The sequence below is a fragment of the Pantherophis guttatus genome, chromosome 6 (genome assembly GCF_059756535.1).
Source record: "Pantherophis guttatus breed Tessera chromosome 6, ASM5975653v1, whole genome shotgun sequence".
NCBI classification, from domain to species: Eukaryota; Metazoa; Chordata; class Lepidosauria; order Squamata; family Colubridae; genus Pantherophis; species Pantherophis guttatus.
The window spans coordinates 54,102,646-54,127,408 of record NC_142068.1 but is presented as its reverse complement, the minus strand read 5'-3'; the positions used below and the strand labels follow the sequence as shown (position 1 = coordinate 54,127,408).

The 24,763-nt window shown below is 40.0% G+C and overlaps 1 protein-coding gene across 2 annotated transcripts in view; it reads right to left on the bottom strand.

Moving 5' to 3' along the window:
* The window catches only part of ATRNL1 (attractin like 1), a 489,687-nt gene that overhangs the window by 445,295 nt on the left and 19,629 nt on the right, over positions 1–24,763 (bottom strand). For both annotated transcript variants that reach the window (XM_034440210.3, XM_087872929.1), the window contains exons 2-5: positions 8,235–8,318; positions 6,221–6,334; positions 5,006–5,134; positions 2,806–3,014 (exon numbers count right to left, since the gene is read on the bottom strand). In XM_034440210.3, coding sequence (XP_034296101.2) covers positions 2,806–3,014; positions 5,006–5,134; positions 6,221–6,334; positions 8,235–8,318 — 536 coding nt within the window. The remainder of the gene's footprint in view (positions 1–2,805; positions 3,015–5,005; positions 5,135–6,220; positions 6,335–8,234; positions 8,319–24,763) is intronic.

Genomic DNA, 24,763 nt, shown 5'->3' with positions numbered 1-24,763 from the left:
GGTTTTAAAATGTCTCAGCCAAATTTATTTAATTAGTTTTATCTCTATTTTAAATTTTGTATCTACATGTTTTATTTTATGGCTGTTCACCGCCCTGAGTCCTTCGGGAATAGGGCGGTATATAAATTTAATAAATAAATAAAATAAATAAATAAATAAACAAAACCAAATAAAATTGTATTAGTGCTTTGTGAGCTGATGAACTCAGCTATTACCTAGTTTCGAGAGCCATATGAGCATCAGAGGAATACTTCATTTTGATGGGAGATGTTTGTGAATCACTCATTAAAAGAAAGTTGTAAATTGTTTCCCCTTTTTAAGCAGCAAATAGTATGACAGGAGCAGATTTGTCTTCCTCATTGCTTCATATGGCGTGCCACATATTTTTTCCAACTTGTAAATCTCAAAAGAGAACATGCTACCTCTCACACAAGAAATAAAGTGCTACAATAAAATGTGTTTTCATCATATGTCCCTATTAGATATAGAGAAATAAGCTTTCATAAACATTTTCAAATATAATTAGCTATTTACCCATTTTTCTGCTGACATAATAAGATTGCTAACTAGGTTGCAGTCCCTGTTGATCTCTAAAACTGTTAAAGAAAACCATGTTTCCTATGCTATATCTGGAATCTATATTCAGCTGTTCACAATTAGGAATGGTTGAAAGTTTATGGTTTTGTTATTAAGTATTTGTTATATACTCAATTTCTTTTTATTCTTTCCAATCCAAGAGAATATTGATATAAATTATGTAAAGCAGGAGTTCTTAACCTGGGGTCCATGGATTGATTTCATAGGGGCTAGAAACCTGAACAGCAATAAAAATACAAATTTATTTTCACTCGTCTTTAATTGAAACAGATGAATGTTGGCAAGAAAGTATTTTATGGTCTCCAGACTTCAAAAATGTTTAACTTCAATAAATGTCACTGCAGCATCTAAAATTATTACATCCTTAAAAAGCAAAACCAGATACACTTGGTTATATAAAGTACAATTTCCTTCCAAAGCATGAAACTGATTATCATCAACACAATTTACATTTCCAAGGCTCTTTTCTACCATTATCCACATAAGCCATTAATCCTATAATTCTAGAAATCTTGAATCCATTATGTTTGCTCCTCTTTATAACTCCTCTTTGCTGAGTTCACAGATCATGATCAGTCAAAATCCAAACTCCATTATGTGTGAACCTGTCCATAGTTCATAACAGAGTATATGAAGCCTGTTTCATGCTTTCCACTGCATGCATATACACAAAAATATACATACACAACATAACGGAACAGTAAAAGCCATATAGAGGCAATACATATGCAACTACTTGAAGTGGTAAAGAAAGTCTCTACTACTTCATTACACTAAAGAAAATACATATATTTTCTTTGCCACCCTTGGTAAAAGGCTTGGAAAGAATTCAACAGCCTTGCTCTCCATTGTTTTTAGTATGTCCTTTCTCTCAGCAAGGTATTTTTATTTATTACACTGGGAATAAAAGCATGAACTGACAGGATTGAAACATGACAAAAACAAGATTTAGATCTCAAGAATTGTATGAATTGCATCTCTATGGTATTGATGGAATTGTTAAAATTTTATGTACTTTATCAGGTGTTGTTTGAGGACTGTTTTAAATAGCATTATTTGAATAGTATTATTTGAAAACTTATATTTCAGAAAACTGGAGAAATGCCAGAAGACTGGAGGAAAGGAAATATTGTTCCTAAGATCAAAAAGGATGATTATGGAAGAAATAAATCAATTAATATTCCAGAACAAATCATAAAAATATAATCATTTTTTAAAGATTAGTGATTACCCAGCGTGACCATCCAGCGTGGTCAAGAGCAAGCCCTACTGAACTAATTTTATTTTTAACAGAGTAACTGTTCATATCATAATATGGAATTCGGTAGCATAATTTCAGTAAAATTTCTGACAAAGCACCCAATAAATTCTGATTAATAGGCTAGCTAAGGTTGGCTGGATGTTATTACAATTAAAATGGCAATATTTAAATGGCATCCAGACAGGACAGGACAGATTTCAACGGATAGTTAGAACTGCAGAAAAAACAATTGCAACCAGCTTGCCTTCCATTGAGGACCTGTACACTGCATGAACCAGAAAAAGGGCTGAGAAAGTATCTACAGATCCCTCACATCCTGGACATAAGCTATTTCAGCCTCCCCTCTGGATGCTACTATAGGGCATAAAACAATTAGTCACACAGGTTTTTCCCCCTGTGCCATCATTCTGCTGAATACCTAATTCCCACAGCACTGTCTTAGGCCTAAGAGAGTTATCTATGTAGTAGGCTGTATTGCTATTACCCTTCTCAGCTCCTCATCTTTCTTATCTTCTCATCTTTCCTACTATCTTTTCCTATTGGTATCTATGATTATCATTTGTGGTATCTTATGATTAATGATTTCAACTATGATTTATGATATATCTCCTATCACTTTGTTTGTATATACCCTGTTGCCCCAAAAATAAGACATCCCCTGATAATAAGCCCAATCAGAATACCTGTATAATCCTCAACAACTAAGTACATCAGTCTTTGAAGCCAGAACTTGTAATGTTCTGAGATAATGATCAATAGATGAAGTGGGGGGTCATCAATTAAGAGAAGGTAAATTAGACAACCAGCTGTAGTATATTCATTGCTATTTTAATATCCTAATTAAAGGATATAGTCCTAACTTGGACAGACGGACAGACAGACAGACCAGACATGTTTCACCTATCACGAAATACATGCCGTAGCTTTTAGCAAAAATGTTAACTTACCTTGCCAACTATCATTGCAGACACAGAGTTTTTCTCCTGTTAAATCACAGTAGCCGTGATCAGGACTTCCACAGTTAGCTTTACAATAAGGGATATCACAGGCTTCTCCTTTCCAATACTTGTCACAATCACAATATACTTGGCTTGGTATCGAGCCACTAGTTGTGCATTTCCCATGCCCTGAGCAGTTATTCGGACATGAATTAATTCTATAATGAACAATATCAGATGAAATGAGTTGATACACCACCAAAGAAAAATAGCCATTATGTATACATTCAAGTTATTTTTTTTTATTTTATATAAGTAATTTTTAATTACAAACATCAACCTCCAGATTACTATTTGAAATTAACAAAACCAGAAATGAGGACCCAGATTGTGGGGGCAATAAGCTGACTTTGTATAAATATACAAAAGTATGAAGGCTATTGCTTAACGCATTGTAAGCCGCCCTGAGTCTCGGGAGAAGGGCAGCATATAAATTAAAGCAAAAAAAAAAATAAAAAAATCAGTGACAAGATGTTCATGCACTGTATTTTTATTCTTCCATAATAATTTATTAGCCTACGACACATTTATGCAGTAGAAATAAGTCAAGAACAACAACAGGTTGAAAATACTATCTTCTGTATCATTCCAATTTTGTAAGATTTTAGCATTTCTATTCCACTGTAGCAAAAGAAACACAAGTAGGATCACATAGAGATTTGATTTCCCAATGTATTATTTTTAGTACTAGGTTTCTAAAATAAAATATTCACAAAATGGATATGGGGGGGGATCAAACAGAAAAGCTAACTATTTTGGCCTTTGGGAGCATTCTGTTTATCAATCGCAGACACAACTATGAAAGTTATTACATTTTGTATGCTAAAAGCCAAATATATGTAATTTCCAAGAAAGATGGGCTGTTAATAAATATGAAATATTAATAAATGAAATCTAACTTTTCAGTTTCATTAAAAAAGCAAAATATTCCAAGAGAAGTGAATGTGTAAGAAAAAATATCAGAAATCAGAAAGTTTTCACATGAAGTTTGCTTTTACAACTTTTGAAGTCTGGGGGTCAATGGCACAATTTTCAGCTCTCTATGGATCAATGCTGTCATGCTTTACTTCTATAAAAACTTAGCCTCTAAGTCCAAGAAATTTGTTTCTAGTTGTCTCATTTAGAAAGGCCAATCCAGCCAAATGAGTAAATGATTATGTATATATGTGTCTGTTTTTGTAAATATGAACAGTAAAATAGAAAGACAGAGACCAATACACACACCAAAAAAAATCTATACTTTTCCTTAAACAGGTTATGCTGAGATTATTGTCTCATAAAACATTTTTCCAATCTATCTTTTTTGAAATAAAACTTCACACACTAACAAACACAGGTAGTCCTCATTCAGCAATCACTCATTCAGTGACCATTCCTAGATATGACAATGCTGAACAAGGAAACTTATGAACAGTCCTTGTAGCTGCAACCATTAAGCATCTCCACAGTCATTTCTTCACAATTTGGGTGGTTTGCAATTACAACATCACAGGAGAACAGAGTCAAATGATCACCACTTGTGACTTCATTGCCAACTTTTAACAAGGTCCATGACAGGCAGGAGATTGTAAATGGCGCTGTGATGTCATGCTAGTGACCATGTAATATTTGTTTAAATGCAGCAACCAAAACTGCCACAATTGCTGTTGTAAATTAGTGCAGTCACAAAGTATCATGCTTTACAGTTGGGTCACTTAGCAAATGCATTTCCAATCCCAACTACCATCGTTAAGCAAGGACTACCTGCAATAACAAATGCATTAAACACAGTAATTATTAAGTATCCTTTAAAGTAGGTGCCCCTAATGTCCAGATTGTGGCCCACTACCGGGCTGTGGCTATTCAGAAATGGGCCGAATAAAGCAGTGGTGTCCAACGTTTGTGGCTCATGCAGCCCAGTTGTCTTCTCCTCTCCCCAGCTGGTCTGCCAAGCTGCAAAGTCTGGGGACCACTGCTTTAAAGAACTATTGACTATTGATGGAATTCCTCTTCGTTAATATTTTTCAACCTGTATGTGTGTTACATACAGAGTTCTCAAAATCAAGTTTTCATAAGCTTACTTCAAATGTTTTAAGCTCCAGGTCTTCCTTACTAAAAGAAATACATTGCCAATTAATTAACAGAAACATAATTGATAAGAAATACTTACGAGTAAAAAATATTAAATCCTGTTAGATTATAAGCAGCATCACTAAAAAAGTGTAGCAGTGCATAGCCAGATGTAGTTACTACTTCAGGTACAGTTTCATTTCCATGCACTTCTGGAACTATAAGACCACTGCAGAATTTTAAACGTAAGACATGTGTATTATTAATAAACAATGAAAAGCTGGGGATTTGAACAAATCATATGAGTTCTTAGCATAATTTGGAAGCGTTATAAAATTGCATTTCATTGTAATGTGTAAAACAAGACACAGTGAGATATATAAATATTTGCATACTGAATTAGTCAGCATTTCTAAATGATTTTGATTTTTTTAAAAAAAAAAAAGTCTGATTTTTATACAATACTGTTTAAAATAAGAGAACTCTGAAAATCATTTCTAGAAATGATTGCCATAAAAATAATTCAGTCAAAATGTATAAAGGCAATATTTCAGTTTTTTAAAAAATAAAAATTCAAATCAGTGCACAGAAGCAACTTTTAAACATATGTATTATTTTAAAGATTCAGGTTTACAATGTAGACATAATTCTTGTACAGATTGGCTTAAGTGTGGTCTAAATACCCAAGCTGCCACTAAGTCTTTTCAATAGGAATATCCCATATTCTTTTCCACCTTTATCTGGTCCATGAAAAAAACAATGACCACATTCTTTTCTTGCTACAAATCCAGAAGGATATTTTCTAATTTTTCTGCAATAGCAACACTAGCAATACTGTCTGGTTCACCTGCTATACTATTCTAGCTACATTTTTGTTCTCTGTAGCAATTTTTCCCTGATCTACTATCTCATTCTGAAAAGTCTTTAACCAGTAAACCTGTTCCTCTACCCTTTTTTAATAAGCTAACAAGTAAATGAGTAAAACCTTATTGTTTTCATTTTTTTACGAGGTGAAACAGGAGGAGTTTGTCTTCCATCCCAGACAGAAAAAATTGTCTTTCTTTTTCCTTCCTTCCTTCCTTCCTTCCTTCCCTCCTTCCTTCCTTCTTTTCTCAATATTCAAGAAAATCAGGGCAAAATTTAAAAATTATGGGTTTACTAAACATGGTTCAAAGTAGAGCATGCTGAAATGGTTAAAAGAAAGATCTTTAAAAAGGCAACAGGAGGGAACTACATACTGAAATTCAGTCTAAAACTTATATTTAATGCATATTTTATAACACTGTAATAAAAGCTATTAAGCTGAAATACTCACCTAAATACAGCTATTAAAGGTGCATATATTGAATCTCCATCATAAACATACATATGATCCCAACTACATTCTGTTGCAAAATGATTAAATCGTAATCTTAAAACTGAATTCGGGCTAGAAGAGAAAAGCAAGAAACAGCACTTAAAAATGACACATTTTATAATGAAACGTACATATAAGCATGTCAGTACTGTATTAAAGGCAAGAGTTGTTGATTTTATGATTACACATTTTTAAAAGTTATAATATGTGTGTATATATATGTGGATGCAACTATTACATAAATTTTAGACATGTATTTCACTGCAAATGAGAAACTCTAATCTGAACCTGTGGAACTAAAAACTATTTTCTGGTTCAGACATAGGAATATCTGTCAAACAGGCTCTTTACCTACATGGTCTTTCCTTACTCTTACACTCTTTCTTCACCGTGTACAGCAAACTATACTTTATTATACTTTACGGCCAGAATATTTAATTATTATATATAATAGAATAATTATATATAATAGAATATTATATATAATAGAATAATAATATTTAATTATTTTAATACTGTTTTTTAAATTTTGTATGCTTTGTTTTTACTTAGGCTGTGCACCGCCCTGAGTCCTATTTGGAGAAGGGCGGTATAGAAATTTAAACAAACAAATAAATAAATAAATAAATAAATAAATAAATAAATTATGACACATTTGCTTAAACTTAATTTAGCTTAAATTTAGATAATGCACTGAGGATGAGATTAGGCTATTATATAAAACAATTTACCGTATTTTTTTGCTCCATAAGACTAACTTTTTTTCTCCCAAAAGTGGGTGGAAATATCTGTATGTCTTATGGAGTGAATATGGGAGACAGGCAGCAGCGGCAAATGGCGGCAGCAATCCCCATCGTCTGGAACAACTGATCGGTAGTATTCCGGAAGGCCGATCCATACGGATCAGCTACTTGGAGGCAAAAGCTCCAGCGTTCCCCGGTAGAGGCAGCAGACACGGAAGAGGCAGGCTGTTTTCTGTTTGCTCCAAAGACACTAGCCAGATGAACACCAGATGCACGCTTGGGAGGCAGAGGCAGATTTTTTTTTTCTTGTTTTCCTCCTCTAAACCTAAGTGCGTCTTATGGTCAGGAGTGTCTTACGGAGTGAAAAATACGGTAGCTCAATTCATTGGATATTCAAATGTGGCCTGAAATTTATCAAAAAGGAATAATCCACTTTTTAAAACTAATATTATTTTTGTTTGTAAGATGCCAATTTCAAAATCTTTATCTGATCAGCAATAAAATCAATATCTGTTATTTGGAACTGCTATATTGATTACTATGAAAACAAAATGAGCAAAACATACATCAGCATCAGACTACTATCAGCCCAAAGAGACCTTATATTATGCAACAATATCAGGGGTGAAATTCAGCTGATTCTATCCAGCTTGGGCGAACCGATAGCGGTGGCTGCAGGAGGCTCCGCCCACCAGCATGGACATCATGATGTCACTTTTTTGCGACATTTTAAGCCTCTGCGCATACGCAGATGACGGCACGCGCAAGTGAACCGAGCATGCACATGGCACACTCACATTTGTGAACCTGTAGGGAAGGTAAGTGGATTTCACCTATGAACAGCAGCTAGGATAAACTAATAATTCACAGTATCGGGAATTGCTTGACATTTTTCACGGCAGGTAACTTTGTATATCCATTTGCGTAGCCAGTTAAGCTCACAAGGGCAGATATGACCATGAAAAGCTGCAATGCCATACTGCAATTCTACTGTGAAAGTAGAATTAGTCATATATTCCTTATCTGTATTTCGTATTTAATTCTCAACACTAAATTTCTTTTTTTCCCTGAAATATAACTAGTGCATCAAGAGTTCTTTAGAAAATCATCAACATAAAATCTTTGCAACTAAGTTATAAAAAACTCAACCATTTTTTTTACTTAACATTTTGTCAGATATCTCTTAAGAGCTACAATGTAGAATCAACATTAATTAAAAATATACTTACTATCCTTCAATTAACCATGTACATTTAGTTTTGTATTTATAATTTATCGGCCCATCCGTTAAATATCCAGAAGATTCAGTTAACCTACAAAAAAAGTTAGTTTTTAAAGCTATTTTTCCTTGCAAACTACATACAAAAATATTACAATTTAAATGCAGATTAAAAGAAGAATTTTATATAAAATTGTGTTTGAACTGAACTAATATTTCTTATATTTTCTCACTCATTAATATTTGCATACATATTTGCATACAAGTGTGCTAAATTGCAGCATTATAATAAGGTACCCACCCAGTTTAAAGAGGGAACTTACAATCAAGTTTATTTTATACCAAAAAGTCTTTCTAGCCTTCAAAGCAGGATACTGCAACTGAGGAAAAAGTTCTACCGGAAGAACTTACTTTTCATCAATAAGCAGTGTATATAATTCAAATAAAAATGTCCAGAGACAAAATAAAAATGCAAAATAACTGAAATGACTTTGCAAAAATATTTATTATATAATACCCTTGAAAATTAAAAAAATAGAATGAACTTCTTTTCAAAATCTTCAGAGCTCGAAAACCATTAGGGACCTTTTTCTATCAATCCAATTTACAGGAAAGAGACAGAGATAGAAATAAACAAAAGATATTGTCTTCTGTAGAAGTTGCAGACCTCTGAACCATAAGAACTATGCAGTTGTAACTAATAACTTTTATTACTATTAATTAGGACTACTGTGCTATACAAAGGGATAGCTTAGAAAAAACCACATGGAAACTGCAAGTGCTACAAAATGCAATGGCCCTCTTATTGTAAGAGTCTTATTTCCAGAAACACATTATTCTTGTGTTGCAGGTCATACATTGATTGCTAATAGGTTTCTGGAACATAGATGTGATATAAGTTAAGATTAAGGTGACCAGACATCCCGCTTTTGGCGGGACAGTCCCGATTTTTAGCAATTTGTCCCGCATCCCACAGCGTTTTAAAAAAGTCCTGATTTTTCATTCTGCCTCCTGAGTCCCGGCTGCATCCTGAGCCCCAGCTGATGGCTAGAGGGAAAAAAAACTGTTTAAACTCTTGCCGTGGGGCTTCATGTAACACCGCTCCTGCGCGAGCTGCACTGGCTCCCAGTGGTCTTCCGGGTGCGCTTCAAGGTGTTGGTTATCACCTTTAAAGCGCTCCATGGCATAGGGCCTAGCTATCTCCGAGACCGCCTGCTGCCACCGACGACCTCCCATCGACCCGTGTGCTCCCACAGAGAGGGCCTCCTCGGGGTGCCATCAGCCAAACAATGCAGGCTGGTGACCCCCAGGGGGAGGGCCTTCTCTGTGGGGGCTCCCACCCTCTGGAATCAGTTGCCCCCTGAGATAAGGAGAATCCATGACCTCAGTGCCTTCCGCCGTGCCCTTAAAACCTTCCTTTTCCAACAAGCCGGGCTGGCCTAATTCTTTTTAAGTGTTTTTAATTGTTTGGTTTATTGTTTTAATTAATGGGGCCAAATTTATATATATATTTTTAACTGTATTTTAATATTTGTATTTGATGTTTTTATTTGGCTGTTCACCGCCCTGAGTCCTCAGGGAGAAGGGCGGTATACAAATTCAAAATAAATAAATAAATAAATAAATAAATAAATAAATAAATAAATAAATAAATAAATAAATAAATAAAAATTCAAGGGGCCGCCCTACAGGTGATCAGTGTAAAGAGTTCCTGGAGCAGATTTTTTTTTTCCCCTGGCTATGCTGAAAAAGCGAAAGCGAAAGCAGGGTCTTTGGTGCAACGTGACAAAATGAGGCAGAGAGAGATTTCTTTTTCTTTTTCCTCACCAAAAAAGGTAGGTGCAAAACTGCAAACAATGGGAAATTTAGGAGGAGAGCTCAAGATTTTAAAACACAAAAGAAAAAAAGCTCTATTTAACTAGGGAATTGTAATAATTGAGATACTATTAATTGTATATTGTGTTGAAAGCAGAAATGGTTAAGTTGTGGTTTGGAGGAATATATGGGAGAAATTATTTGGCTTATTATTATTGGTAAATATAATCAATTGATTTGTAAGAAATTGGATTGCATGGAAATAATTGGAATATTCATGTTCATATTAATTAATATACAAAAAAGATAGTTATATAACTAATTGTTTTATATTAAAATGTTGAATTTGTATTAAACAACTGTATTATATAATTACATAATTAACCAATGTGAGGATGGATATAAAAATAGATGACAATGGGAAGGGGTATAATATAGAATAGAAGGGAAAAATTGAATTTGATTAAGAGTAGAGATGAGGATGAAGGGTAATATTGGTTTTTTAAAAAAATAGATGAGGAATAAATACGGCAAAAAGGAAATATCGAAATTGTAAATTTAATTGAAATGACTAAATACTGTTTAAATTTGTGAACCAGCCAAATATTCTGTCCAAAGAAAATACATTATGTTTATTTTTTTTATTGTACAGCAATCTTTCTCCTCAAACCTACCACCTCTCTTTTCTTTCCTTCTTTCCTTCTTTTCTCTCTTTTCTTTTCCTCCCACCCTCTTCTTCTCCTCTCTACTTCCTCTTCCTTTCTCCTTCTCCTCCTGTATTCCTCCCTCGCTTACCCTCACTCCTACTCTAATTTCCCTTCCCTTCCTTCATCCTCTCTATTGCTGTATCCTTTTATGCATATGGACTACTCAGAGGGCTGAAAAAGTTATTTTTGACTGGTCCTCACACTTTTGATCAGTCCTCGAACTTACGACTGTCCTCACATTTTTGCCCTACCTGGTGAAGAGAAGCAGTTGTGAAATGAGTGACATGGTTGTTAAGAATGCTGCACGGGCATAAATGTGAGGATGGTCATAAGTGTGAGGACCAGTCAAAAGTGCGAGGACCTGTCAGAAATGACTTTTTTCAGCCCTCTGGTTAGTCCTTTTGTGAATATGGACTACTCAGAGGGCTGAAAAAGTTATTTTTGATTGATCCTCGCACTTTTGACCAGTCCTCAAACTTACGACTGTCCTCACATTTTACGTTTTTTGCCTATCTTATCACCATGGTGAAGAGAAGCAGTTGTGAAATGAGTGGCATGGTTGTTAAGAATGCTGCACAGGCATAAATGTGAGGACCAGTCAAAAGTGTGAGGACCAGTCAAAAGTGTGAGGACCTGTCAGAAATGACTTTTTTCAGCCCTCTGAGTAGTCCCTATACACATAGCCATGGCCACCCGGTCACATGACCAGCTAGCCACGCCCACCCAGTCACATGACCAGCTAGCCACGCCCACAAAATAAGCCATGCCCACAATGGTGTCCCTCTTTACCAATGTTAAAATCTGGTCACCTTAGTTAAGATGTTAAACTAGTGTCTCCTCAGCCATAGAAACGGACAGAGTGATTTTTATTATTTATTTATTTTTATTAATTTTATTTCTATACTGCCCTTATCCCGAAGGACTGAGGGCGGTGTACAGCCTAATTAAAAGCACAGAGACAGACAACATTTAAAAATAATTAAAATTATTAAATAATTGGCTCAATTATAAAACTCCAAATTTAAAATCCCATATTTAAAACCAATTAAAATCTTTACATTGATAGCCCAGCCTGGCGGAACAACAAGGTTTTGAAGGCACAGTGAAATACACGGAGATCGGAGATCTTACGCATTTCTGGGAGCAGTTCATTCCAAAGGGCAGGGGCTCCCACAGAGAAGGCCCTCCCCCTGGGTGTCGCCAGCCGACATAATTTGGCCGATAACACCCTGAGGTGACCCTCTCTGTGGGAGCGGACTGGACGGTGGGAAGCTACTGGTGGCAGAAGACGGTCTCGAAGGGACCCAGGTCCAATGCCATGGAGCACTTTAAAGGTGGTAACCAACACCTTTAATCGCACCCGGAAGACCACTGGGAGCCAGAGCAGCTCGCGCAGAAGGGATGTCACGTGGGCACGAGTTGCGCCCATAACCACCCGCGCGGCTGCATTCTGGATCAGTTGGAGCCTCCGGGTGCTTTTCAAGGGGAGCCCCATGTAGAGAGCATTACAGTAGTCCAGTCGGGAGATGACAAGGGCGTGATTTTAGGCTAAACGTTCTCTCTGACCATCCTACTTCAAAATACCAGCAGAACTGTCTTCTACAACTAGAATAATTCATCCAGTACAATTATCTCAGGTGCACTTTGTTGGTTAGTTATCTATTTTAAAAAATAGAGTAGGAGGGCACTAAAACCAGTAGGTTTTTAAAAACTAGACTTATGGACCAGCTTTTTCTTAGAAGTGAATCTTGTCCCATCTTCAACAACATTCCAATATTTGGTTAAGGTGGAACAGATTCATAGAGCATGCAGTAGTTAATATATTGATACCGTTGGTTTTATATTATTAATCAGTTATTGTTGTTATGTTAATTATGACAATTATTTAATTGTCCATTTGTTGGTTCATTTTACCACCGGTGTCTTAATAGTACAACTGATAATGTAACACATCAGGAGTCCCTTTCATATTTTGTAGTACTATTTACAAAAGGTATGAATAAATTCTTGACCATAAATTCTTGTGAAAACTTCAGGTCTGTGACTATTTGAATCACTATATCTTGATTTCATCTGCATAGATTTTTTTATTTTCTATCAGAGTTACTGAAAAAAATTCTGCCAATAAATTGTGTGCTGTGTGTGTGTTTCTGTCTGTCTGTCTGTGTCTGTCTCTTTCATTCATTTATTATAATACAGTTTATGATTATTGAAGTTTATAATTGATATTTCATTAGAGAAACAATACAGATACAATAATTAAATAAGTATCTATAAAACACATATTATGATTTATGAGTTTAATATGAGCTATGAATGTACAGGTTATGTTGCAAACATACTTTGAATGAGCAATCTTTTAGCACTTATCACCTACATTCTACGTATTTACTCCATCAAGTTTATCTTTTTAAGTCTATCTATAAAGTCATAGCCTATACCCCTTGATCCATCTGCACTCTCCAAACAGAAAGTTGTCTTTCCAGGATGAATTAACTGCAAAAACATCCAAGTAAAGTAATTTACAATATCAGTCCAGAAATTATTATGGTAACAATACATTCTAAACCAAAACCTACTTCATATTTCATTAAATATGAATCTATTTATAATACTTCTGTTCATACTATTAAACTTCCAGGGCTAAACATAATTTCCTTTCCAAACTCAAAGTAGAATCAAAAAGGTTATTAGCTGATGATAAAAATTTTAGGTTATAAATCACTCTCATTTATAAATAACCTCTCTGAATTCAATGGCATTTATTCCTGACTTGCTACATATACAGTTGTAAGATTGTCAGATATTTAATTACTGTGATGAATAAGAAAATGCACAGGTTTACAGGAGGTTTTTTTTGTTGATTTCCCAATTTTGCTTTATTCAACAGATATATACAAGATTCCCAAGTTCTGACTTATGCAACGCAAAACTACATAGAGTTCAGTTTTATTCTCAAAATTATTTTAAGTAAGCATCTCTTAACACAGTGTGACACAAACCTATGACATGTGTTTTCCTAGCATGTAATCTCTCTGATGCAATATTAATTAATTTTTTATCTACTAATCTGGAGTAGATAAAAAATTAGCCCCCTCAATCTAGTCTAGTTGATAAACTACCCATAGTTGCCCAAGCTCCTGCCCACCTAGCAATTAGAAAGCATGCAAATGCAAGTAGATAAATAGGTATCATTTAATGGCAGGTAACAGTGTTCTTTGTGCCTCAGCATATAATCATGCTGGTCACATGACCATGGAAATGTCTTAAAACAATGCTAGCTCCCTCAGCTAAGAAATGGGGATGAGCATCATCCCCTAGAGTGGGACACGACTGAACAAGGGAAACCTTTGCCTTTTCTTTAATTTTTTATATGTATTTTTTTAATAATTGTAATCTATTTTTGTGCTTTCTTATTCTTTTTTTATTCTTGTACCCACTCACTCACACTTATGCTTGTCTTTGACCATAATAAACATTTGAACTGAATTTAATATCTCTAATCCTAATTCTCATCCCGCCTTAAGCACAAAACCAACTGGGTGACTTTGGACCAGTCATTCACTCTCAGCACTAGGAAGCAAAACAAATCCAAAATGCCTCCAGGCACTTACCCATGCAGTTGCCAGAAATCAAAACCTGATTCAAAAGCATAGAAAACAAGGCACTTCTTATACACCTGATGCAGGCTATTTAATGTAGCCAAGATTATTCTATAAACCCAACGTTATGTTTTCTCACAACACATTGAACCAAAAATTAACATACATAGACATCATAGCAAAAATTAACATACATAGACATTATTAACATACATAGACAATATAACTTTAATGTAATTTGCTAGCTTGTCATTTAATTGGGAGCAGAAGTACAACATGTGAGAAGCAGAAATGCCTTGAATATTCACAAAAGCAACAAGCAAAAGTGCCCAATTAGGCTGTTAATCCTATCAAGGCCTTTAAAAATAACTATTAATGTTTACTTTAAACTCCTTATTTTTATAATCAATTGGAAAATAAAATGCCCAAATATCCTTTTTTCCGTCTTCCATTCTGTACACTCAGAGATCTTCAGCAATAATTTTTTGATTTTTCTGTTCCAGAAGGCCCAAAGTATATTCCATAAACATACAAATTATTTGAACCCAAGGTCTTGGCACAGCTTCTTCATGGGGCACAGCTAAACCCTGGCATCAACTTTGCTAATTGAAAAGTATTATAATCCAGTATTATAATTTTCTTAAAGAAATTATTTGTGGGTCAAACATAGCATTTGAAAAAAAAAAAAGCAAGATTGATCAGGGAGAATGTGTCAAATCAATTGATGCAAGACGGTAGTATTTCATCAACTACAGGCAAAGATGTTAAGGAACGGATAGAGGTCCTGTCAGAAGTGCTAATTTCTGCCTTTTAAATAGATCACATCTGATTAAAATAATGCAAAAAATATAGGCAGTGGTAATTTGGATGCTTGCAGAGTCAGTCATTAGCAGAGAACAGAATTCCAATTTTTGCTTTTTATTTTTTTAAAAAAAATATTAAAATTTTGTAGAATAGGAGTTATAGATGTAATGTTCAAGATATTGGCTATGATTTAAAATCCTCAGATATTATGAAACTAGGGAACAATAATTTCAAAGAAGCATCAAAATCAGTTATTTCTTCATAGCTATGTTCTGATTGACCTTGATTGACATAATCCCCAGAAAGTTCTGATGACTGACTCTGAAGAATAGCCTGGGATCACTCTCAAGCAACAGGTAAACAATGTGAAAAATATGTGGCCTTCTGCCTTATTTAAAGGGGGAAAAGCGCGGCCTTTAATCACTAGCTTTAGAACCTAAAGAACGGGATTTTTAACTATGCTATCTTGCTATACCTATAAAAACTGGGCCGTCTTTCTAAAATTGCAAACTTGCGTACATCTTTAAGACAATTGTCACTCCTGGAATTGCTGGACAAGTCCCTGCAAATTTCAGAAGTGGTTTGCCATTGTCTGATTCTTTCAAAGGCTCGGAAGGTGGGAATGGCCCAAGGTCACTCAGCTTGTTTTCTGCCTAAGGCAAGGCTAGAACACAAAGGCTGGATAACCATTCCTATTGAGACACTAGATTCCTGCCCATGGCAGGAGATTGGACTAGATGATCTCCAACATTTCTTCCTACTTTACATTCTATGGTCATGTGAAAAAGAGGAATATAAGAAAGGAAATTGCATCAGATGAATCTATTCCTCAGAGCTCCACATTGTGAAAGATAAGTCTGACAAAATCAATTTAAAAATGTAATAGTTATGGAAATGAAAAGCACATGAATACAGGCAAGCCAACAGAAGAGGCCATTATACAGTGTGAGAAGGAAAATGAAAAGAGGGTTTAAACTATTTCCTCTCAGAGCAGTGAATTTACAGCATTTTTTCTATTATCTTCAATAAATATTACTTACCTATGGTTCCTAAATTTCTTGTGAGCATGTTTATTTCTTCTGTATTTCTTCACTACTTCCATGTAGTGAACTCGGCCATGCTTAAGTTATCATTTTAGTTGTTAATAGGTTCTAAAACTCTTTGCAGTTTCCATGCAATCAAAATTGATGTTCTGCAGAAAGCACTGACTATACACAGTAACCTAAGGGGAATGGCTGTTTACAGCTTCAACAAAAACCCAGTTTCTTGGTCAGTGTCTGCTTAGAACAAACTGATTGTATTCTTCTGTAAACAATTCGAGCAACAATCTCTTACACCAAAGTAACAGTGATTTATCTAGTATTCCTACTCCTTAAGCAAATAGAGATAGGTGGCAAATAAAAATAAACCACAATATATAAATCTATTTTTTGCACGCAACTTTTCCAGAACGCTGCTACTACACTCCAGCATTGGGAAAATCCTCTTATCTGACAGCAACTGAGAGAACTTTTTTTACTTATCTACCCACTCTGTGCTCTCTCCACGCCCCCTTTTGCACCCGAATCCCACAGTCTTTCTCTCAGTTGCTGACACACTGGGAGGATTTTCTCTGTGCTCTGAGTGTTGCGTTAGGCCTTTTGGTTATTTTTGATTAGCCCCCTTTTTTATTTCTCCTTTTTTTCGGTTAAGTTTAGGTTTCTCTGAGTTCCTGTGAGTCTATCAGCTGCTCGTCGGTTTCGTGCCCAGGGAGCTGGGTCGTGCCGACTTTCGCGCTTCTGCGCCTGCTGCTGCCGGCTTCTGTCCCTGAGGGGCGGATCCGGTAAGGTTATTCTATTGCCGGGGAGGTTGGGGCTGACTGGATCGCTCCCCGACTCCCGTGTGGAACAGCGAGCCGGAACGGAGGTATTTGCAGGAGCGGCTACCGGCTCGCTGTGTGTAGTGGCGTGACTCATCCAGCGGCCGTCCCGTCAGGCTTCTGCGGGTGGCGCTGTGACTGGCGGTGTTTTCGGCCTCGGAGCTTCGGCCGTAAGTGATCGCTGAGGGGGGTGTGTGGCGTGGCTGTCGGAGCTCGCTACCCTCCCGCCGTCCAAAGCCACTCCAGTCGCCATCCCTGATTGGTGTCCGCGTGTGAGCGGCGCCAGGGGGAAAGCGCTCCGCCATCCTTCAAAGCTCGGGCGGCCCGCCATTTTATAACTACGCCACCAACTTGCGGCCGCCATTTTGAGCCATTAGAGCTGCCGCCATTTTGGGAATCACCTCGTGGCAGCGCGGACCCTAATTAGAGGGCCGCAGCCTTTTCTCCGAGGTCTGACTGGCTGAGTCTCTGTCCCGCCCTGGGCATTGACTCGGAGGAGGAAAAAGGGGGGGGAGCGTTGCCAGTTTATAGCTCACCCCCTTTGCAGCCATTGTGCAAGGCTTTCCCACACACCTGGGCAGAGACAGGGGTGCCCTGGTTCTTGGCGTGGCAGGAGTGCCAACACTGCTTGTTGGGGCATAGTGCTTGCCCAGAGCGGTAGCCAGACTTTTAATTCATCAATCAATTAATTAATTAAGCAAGCTTTCCTCCAATCATTCAAATAATTAATCAATCAAGCTGATATTTATTAATTAAGTAATCAAAGCAGCCAGTCATTCAATCAACCAATTAATTAATCAAACAAGTATTCATCCAATCAATTTATCAATTAATCAGACAAACTGATATCTGTCAATCAATCAATCAATTATTGATTCATTATTTATTATTATTACAAGTCCATCTGTCAATCAATTGATTAATAATTACTATTCAGCTTGGGGCACTCTCACCATGGCGGACTGTTCGTTCTCCTCAGACAGTGATCAGGAGGTCAGCCCTGTCAGATCTAAGTCCCGCAAGAAACAATCGGGCAAACGCTCTGAGTCTGGCGGTCACAAGTCCCGCCACTCTAAGACCTCCGCTGCCGCTGAGAAGGATGCTCTCAGGCGTCATAAGGCTTTGGAAAAAAGATGTGAGAAGGCCAAGCAGGCGTCAGCTTCTTTGGTCCATGGTGATACGGGATCCGCCCACCAGGCTGTTCCTGTTCCTGACCTTTCGGAGCGGAGAACGGTCCAATCCGGTTCCTTGGCTTGGCAGAAGGGCGTGTCCCAGTCGATGCCTGATGTTTCCTCAGCGGGTTTAGAGGCTTTTCCGCCCCCTCGGCGCCAACCTTCGGCCACTTTCACGCCTACAGCAGCGGGACTCCGAGAAGTGGACAATCCTCCGTCTCCGTCTCAGTTTGACTTCCAGACGATGTTGTCAACAGCGTTGGCTTCTATTATGGCGGCCGGAGCGCAGACAGCGGCCCAGACATCAGCGGCAGGGACTTCGGGCACGTTGGCCTCTTCAAGCTCTCGCAGGGCTCGTTCCCCCTCGCCTCGTGAGTCTGTTTCGTCTGAGGGCTCGGGCCATGACGAGGAGGGCCCCGATGACCTCGAATTCTCTGAGGATGAAGGTCTGGTACCTGACACTCCAGCCTTCACGGGCTTGTTTCGTCCCTCACTATTTAAGTCCCTCCTTCACAAGGCTCGTTTGACTACTAATCTGGGTTCGGTGGGAGCACAACCCCCGACTACCCCGTCTGAGACCGGTCCTCATGATGCCCTGTTTAAGCAAGTCAAGCAGGAGAAGGACTTTATTCCGTGCCCTCAACTGTTCGCGGATGTTCTGCAAGCGCCTTGGGCCCAACCAGGGTCGTCCACTGCACCAAGCAATTTAGATAAGAAGCTGTTCTGTGCGGCGCCCGAACTTGAAGCCATGTTGGACATGCCCACTGTGGATGCACCGGTGGCGTCTCTCACTTCGCATTCGATGGTCTCATCCGATCCGCTGGAGGGGCTCAAATCGGAGGACAGGCGCACCGAATTGGCCTTTCGTAGGTCTCATCAAGCCGTGGCCTGGACTGTTAGAACTGCCACGGCTACTTCGTTCTTCAATAGGGCCTCTTTGATCTGGTTACGCCAACTTCAGGAACGACTCCCTCCAGAGGATACCCGCTTGCGCCACGATATTAACAAGATTATTGCAGCCACAGAGTATTCGGCGGATGCTTCGTTGAACTCTGTCAAGTTTGCATCGCGGGCGTTAGCGACTTCTGTCACATCGCGACGCCTTTTCTGGCTATGGCCGTGGAAAGCCGATGTGAAAACCAAGTGGAAGTTGGCGGCGGCCCCGTATAAAGCTCCGAACTTGTTTGGCACGGCATTGGAGCCGATTCTTGTGGAGGACAAAGACAAATGCAAAATTATGCCCTCGTCCTTTCGCAGACAAGACAGGCGTTACACCCCTTACACACAACGTCAGCCATTTCGTTCCTACTCGGGGCAGGGAGGCCCCTCGACTTACCGGCAGTCGTTCCAGGCTCCAGACCGCTTCTCCGACAGACAACGTTTCAGAGAGAGTGGCAGATCACAGTCCTCCTCCAAGCGCCCCTATCGTGGATCCACTTCTAGACCCTTCAGAAGGGGCAAATGACTCACCGACTCCGGGACCAGTGGGAGGTCGTCTCCGGGCCTTTTGTCATCGGTGGGCCCGGTCCACTCCGGACGAGTGGGTGCGTCATACTATTTCGGAGGGCCTCGCAATCGAATTCACGGATCGGCCCCCACGACGGTTCGTCCGGTGCCCAGTTTCCCTGTCCACAGACTCTCGCAGCCTGATGGTGGAAGAGATAGCACACCTGCTGGAGATCCGTGCGATAGAACCGGTCCCGTTGGACCAGCAGGGGACCGGCTTCTATTCGATTCTATTTTTGGTTCCCAAAAGTTCGGGAGGGGTCAGAGGCATTCTCAACCTCAAGGAGTTGAATCGGGCGGTACGTTACCGTCGTTTCAAGATGCACTCTCTTCGGTCCATTCTGGCTTCTATTCGCCAAGGGGACCTGATGCAGTCGGTGGATTTGCGAGAGGCTTACCTGCATGTTCCAGTGCTTCCTTCGCATCGACAGTTTCTGCGATTCGAGTATGCGGGCAGGCATTACCAGTACTGTGCGATGCCGTTCGGTCTTTCCTCGGCTCCCAGGACTTTCACCAAGCTGGTGGTGGTAGTGGCCGCGTCTCTCAGTACCGTTCCGGTGAGGGTGTTATGTTACCTGGACGACATTCTGATCCTGTCCTCGTCCAGGGCACAAGCGGTGCAAGACAGAGACAAGGTGCTCTCGACGTTCCGAGAGCACGGATTCTCCATCAACTTGGACAAGAGCCAGCTCGTCCCCACGACCGCGATCCTACACCTCGGGACCCTGATAGACTCCAAGAAGGGTCAGGTTTTCCTGTCTTCAGAGAGGGCGAAAAACATCAAATCGCTTGTGGGCCAAGTGCTGACCCGGAGGAGGGCTCCTCTGTTGACGCTGTCACGTTTGTTGGGGAAGATGGTCTCGTGCTTCCGCATTGTTCCGTGGGCACGCAGACATTCTCGTCCACTGCAATGGCTTCTTCTTCCATTCCAGAGAACAGGCAGTTCCAACTCCACAAGGACGGTGTTCGTGCCACCGCGAGTCAGACTGTCACTGGGTTGGTGGAAGTCGTCAGCCATCCTGCAAGGTTGCAGTTTCCTGGAACTAGACCGGGTCGTGATCACCACCGATGCCAGTCTCCATGGCTGGGGAGCCCACCTAGGTGCCCAGGTGGGCCAAGGACAATGGTCTCCAGAGGAACGTGCACAGAGCATCAACCTATTAGAACTTCGAGCCATTCGTCTCGCCCTTCTGCATTTCCAGTCGCTGGTTTGGGGTCGTCATGTCCTGATTCTCACGGACAATACATCTGCCAAAGCGCACATAAACCGGGAAGGGGGGACGAAGTCACAGTCGCTGATGCTCGAGTCGACACGTCTGTTCAACTGGGCAGAGAGGAATCTGGAGTCCATCCTCGCAGACCACATTTCCGGGAAAGCCAACACACGAGCGGATTGGCTCAGCAGGGAAGTGATAGACCAGGCCGAATGGCAGCTGCTTCCCAGTCTATTTCAGGAGATTTGTCTTCGCTTCGGACGGCCTCTGGTAGACTTGTTCGCCAGTCCGACCAACGCCCAGCTTTCCCGGTTCATCACTCGTTATCCGACCCCTGCGGCAGAAGACACAAACGCTCTGCGGTGTCGTTGGCCAGCGGGTCTACTGTATGCCTTCCCACCCGTCACACTGATTCAGCAGGTGGTTCGCAAGATGATAGCGGAGAGGGCGGAGCTGTTACTGGTGGCTCCACATTGGCCCCGCAGACCGTGGTTCGCGGATCTTGTGGAGTTTTCGGTGACAGACCCATGGGTGATTCCTCCACATCGGATCGTGCTGTGTCAGGGGGCCATTCGTCATCCCGAGCCCCAGTGGCTGCAGTTGGCCGTCTGGCATTTGAGCGCGTCCTCTTGAAGAAAGGCCGTTTGCCGGATACGGTGATTGGTACGATTCAGTCGGCCCGTCGACCATCCACGACGAGGATCTACGAAGCCACGTGGAGGGCCTTTTGCCGTTGGTGTGCGACTACTCATGTGGATCCTACGTCTGCAACGGTTCAGGATGTCCTCATCTTTCTACAGGCGGGTTTGGAACGGGGTTTGTCTCCCGCCACTCTCAGGCGCCAGGTGGCGGCCCTGGCCACTGTGTTGTCCTGTCCACCGTACACTTCCTTGGCTCATCATCCGTGTGTGAAGGGGTTCCTTCATGGAGCTACGAACCTGAGACCGCCTACGGTTCATCGTTATCCCTCTTGGGATTTATCTTTAGTTTTGCAGGCTCTCACTTTGTCTCCGTTTGAGCCGCTGGGTTCCACTTCGCTTAAGTTTCTGTCGTTCAAAGTTGCATTTCTCCTGGCGATCACGTCGGCTAGACGCATTTCTGAGCTCGCTGCCTTATCCGTCAGGAAAGACTTGTGCATTTTTCATGCTAACACTGTGGTCCTGAGCATGGATCCTGCTTTTTTGCCCAAAGTTAATTCGTGGTTTCACCGGGCGCAGGAATTAGTGCTTCCGGATTTCTGCCCGTCGCCGAGACATCACCGGGAGGTTCTTTGGCACACTCTGGATGTGCGCAGGGCGTTGAGACGTTACATGCGTAGGACGGCCGAGTTTCGGAAGACGGAAGCCCTATTTGTTTCGTTTCATCCTGCATCCATGGGTCAGAAAGTGTCGTCGACCACGATTGGTCGTTGGATTAAGGCCTGTATTGCTGCTGCTTATGAGAATCAGCGTCGTCCTGTTCCTGGGAACATTCTGCCTCATTCTACGCGGAGTGCGGCTACTTCAGCAGCCTGGGCTACCCAGGCTTCTGTGTTGGACATCTGTAGGGCGGCTACTTGGACTTCTTTGTCGCCTTTCATAAGACATTACCGGATTGATGCCTATGCTTCGGCTGAGGCGTCTTTTGGGCGACGAGTTTTGCAAGCAGTGGTGTCTGGGTCCTCTGAGTTGGATAGTGTTTTGCCCGACCCTGGAAGTTAGGCTTGGGTATGTCCCAATGCTGGAGTGTAGTAGCAGCGTTCTGGAAAATGGACATTGACTTACCTGAATGTACTTTTTCGGAACGCTGCGTATACACTCCATTTCCCTCCCTTTCTTTGTATGTTGGCTTGTGGTGGTTTTGTGTTAATAAATTTTGTTGTAGTTTACCTGTGGTGTCTTCGTTCAAGACTGGGGATTCGGGTGCAAAAGGGGGCGTGGAGAGAGCACAGAGTGGGTAGATAAGTAAAAAAAGTTCTCTCAGTTGCTGTCAGATAAGAGGATTTTCCCAATGCTGGAGTGTATACGCAGCATTCCGAAAAAGGACATTCAGGTAAGTCAATGTCCATTTCCACACCAAGGAATGAAAAATAAGTGTGTAGATTATGATGTGTATAAAAGATTTAATTTGGCTAAATTATGGAATTTAGGATTATGGAAGGTGTTCAGATGAAATAGCCATGAACAACATGCAGAGAAGCATGATATAGCTTTAAGTTATCCACTTGCCAGTGGCTTTACAATTACTATATTATCTGAACATGTTACATTTGTTCTTTCAACCAAATAGAGAAAGCTGAAACAACCTTAGACAAGATAGCTTGTCTCTCCTAATGGAAAAAGCCATTTTGCTTTCTTTGGATGCCATAGCAACATTATTATCTTAATGCTTCTAACTCTAACTTTGGGAATTAAGCACTAAATTCCCAGAATCTAATACATATTAAATGTATTAAAATGTGTTAAATGCATTTAAATTAAGACGCAAAGGGTTTTCTGGCATGCTAAAGATGGGCACATTTATAAAATAGTTCCCTATTCATTCAATATGTCACAATAATTCTGCTGCAAAGATAATAGCAGGGACTGCAGAAAAAAAGATGGAAACAGAAAACAGATGGCAATGGCAAAAGAAAAAAAGAACTTTTTGAAAAGCGACATGAAAGGTAGAGAGAAAGAGGCAATGAAGTTTTTCACAATAGCCAGGTTCACATTCAAAACAATAAAACAGAAATTCCAATGTGAACGAGTAACAAAAATATGCATGAATCTTCTCTTTAACAAATAAACAATACTATTTCTTGATTTATGACCACAACTGAAAAATTCATTTTTAAGCATTGTAGGTCATTAAATGAGGCATCACATGATCATAACTTGTGACTTTCCTTGCCAGCTTCCCAATTGACTTTGTTTGTCAAGAAGCCAGCTGGGAAGGTCACAAGTGGTGATCATGTAACCACAGAGATGCTGCAATGGCTGTATATGAGCTGTGGTGGAACAGTGGTTAGAGTGCAGTACTGCAGGCTACTTCTGCTGACTGCTGGCTGCCTGCAATTTGGTAGTTCGAATCTCACCAGGCTCAAGAGTGACTCAGCCTTCCATCCTTCCGAGGTCAGTAAATTGAGGACCCAGATTGTTGGGGGCAATATGCTGACACTGTAAACTGCTTATAGAAGGCAGTAAAGCACTGTGAAGCAGTATAAAAGTCTAAGTGCTATTGCTATTATAAGGCTATACTGATTGTTATACTAAGTTCCTAGACTCCAAAATTATTGCTAGTCTCTTGTTTTGTTTAGCCAAAAGTGACAAATTTGTAATGTTGTATTATCTCATGGGTGTCGAACTGGAAGCCCACGGGCTGGATCTGCAACGTGCAGGTCAAACCCACCCCAGCTCTGCGAAGGATAAAAATGTCACAAAACATCACATGATAGCAATGTGATACAGCAAGTTTGACACCAGTGCATTATCTCAATAACAGCCAGTTTCTGGAGAGGTGCAATAAGAATTACAATACAATTTTTGAGCTACTACATAGTGTATTTTTCTATTTTTCCCATACCTTTGAAATGGTGTGTATATGTGTATTGAGAAGCAGTCAGGTTAATCTCTCCAATGTGATACTGAACGGGCTTTGTAATTATTGTATCACATATATGAAGGTGGGAAGATGGTTGTGGGGGGAGGTTTCAAAGCTGAAAGCCGAAAATATTTTGCCATATGTTGCCAAAGCAACCCTTGCTAAAAAAAACATTTTTAAAAAAAAATCATCTGAAGAATCATGATTGTACATGAGTCTTCTGAATTTACAGGTTATAGCAATAAATAATCAGAATCACTACTATATTAGAGTTTCTTGAATTGTTCGCTTGTTAAAACT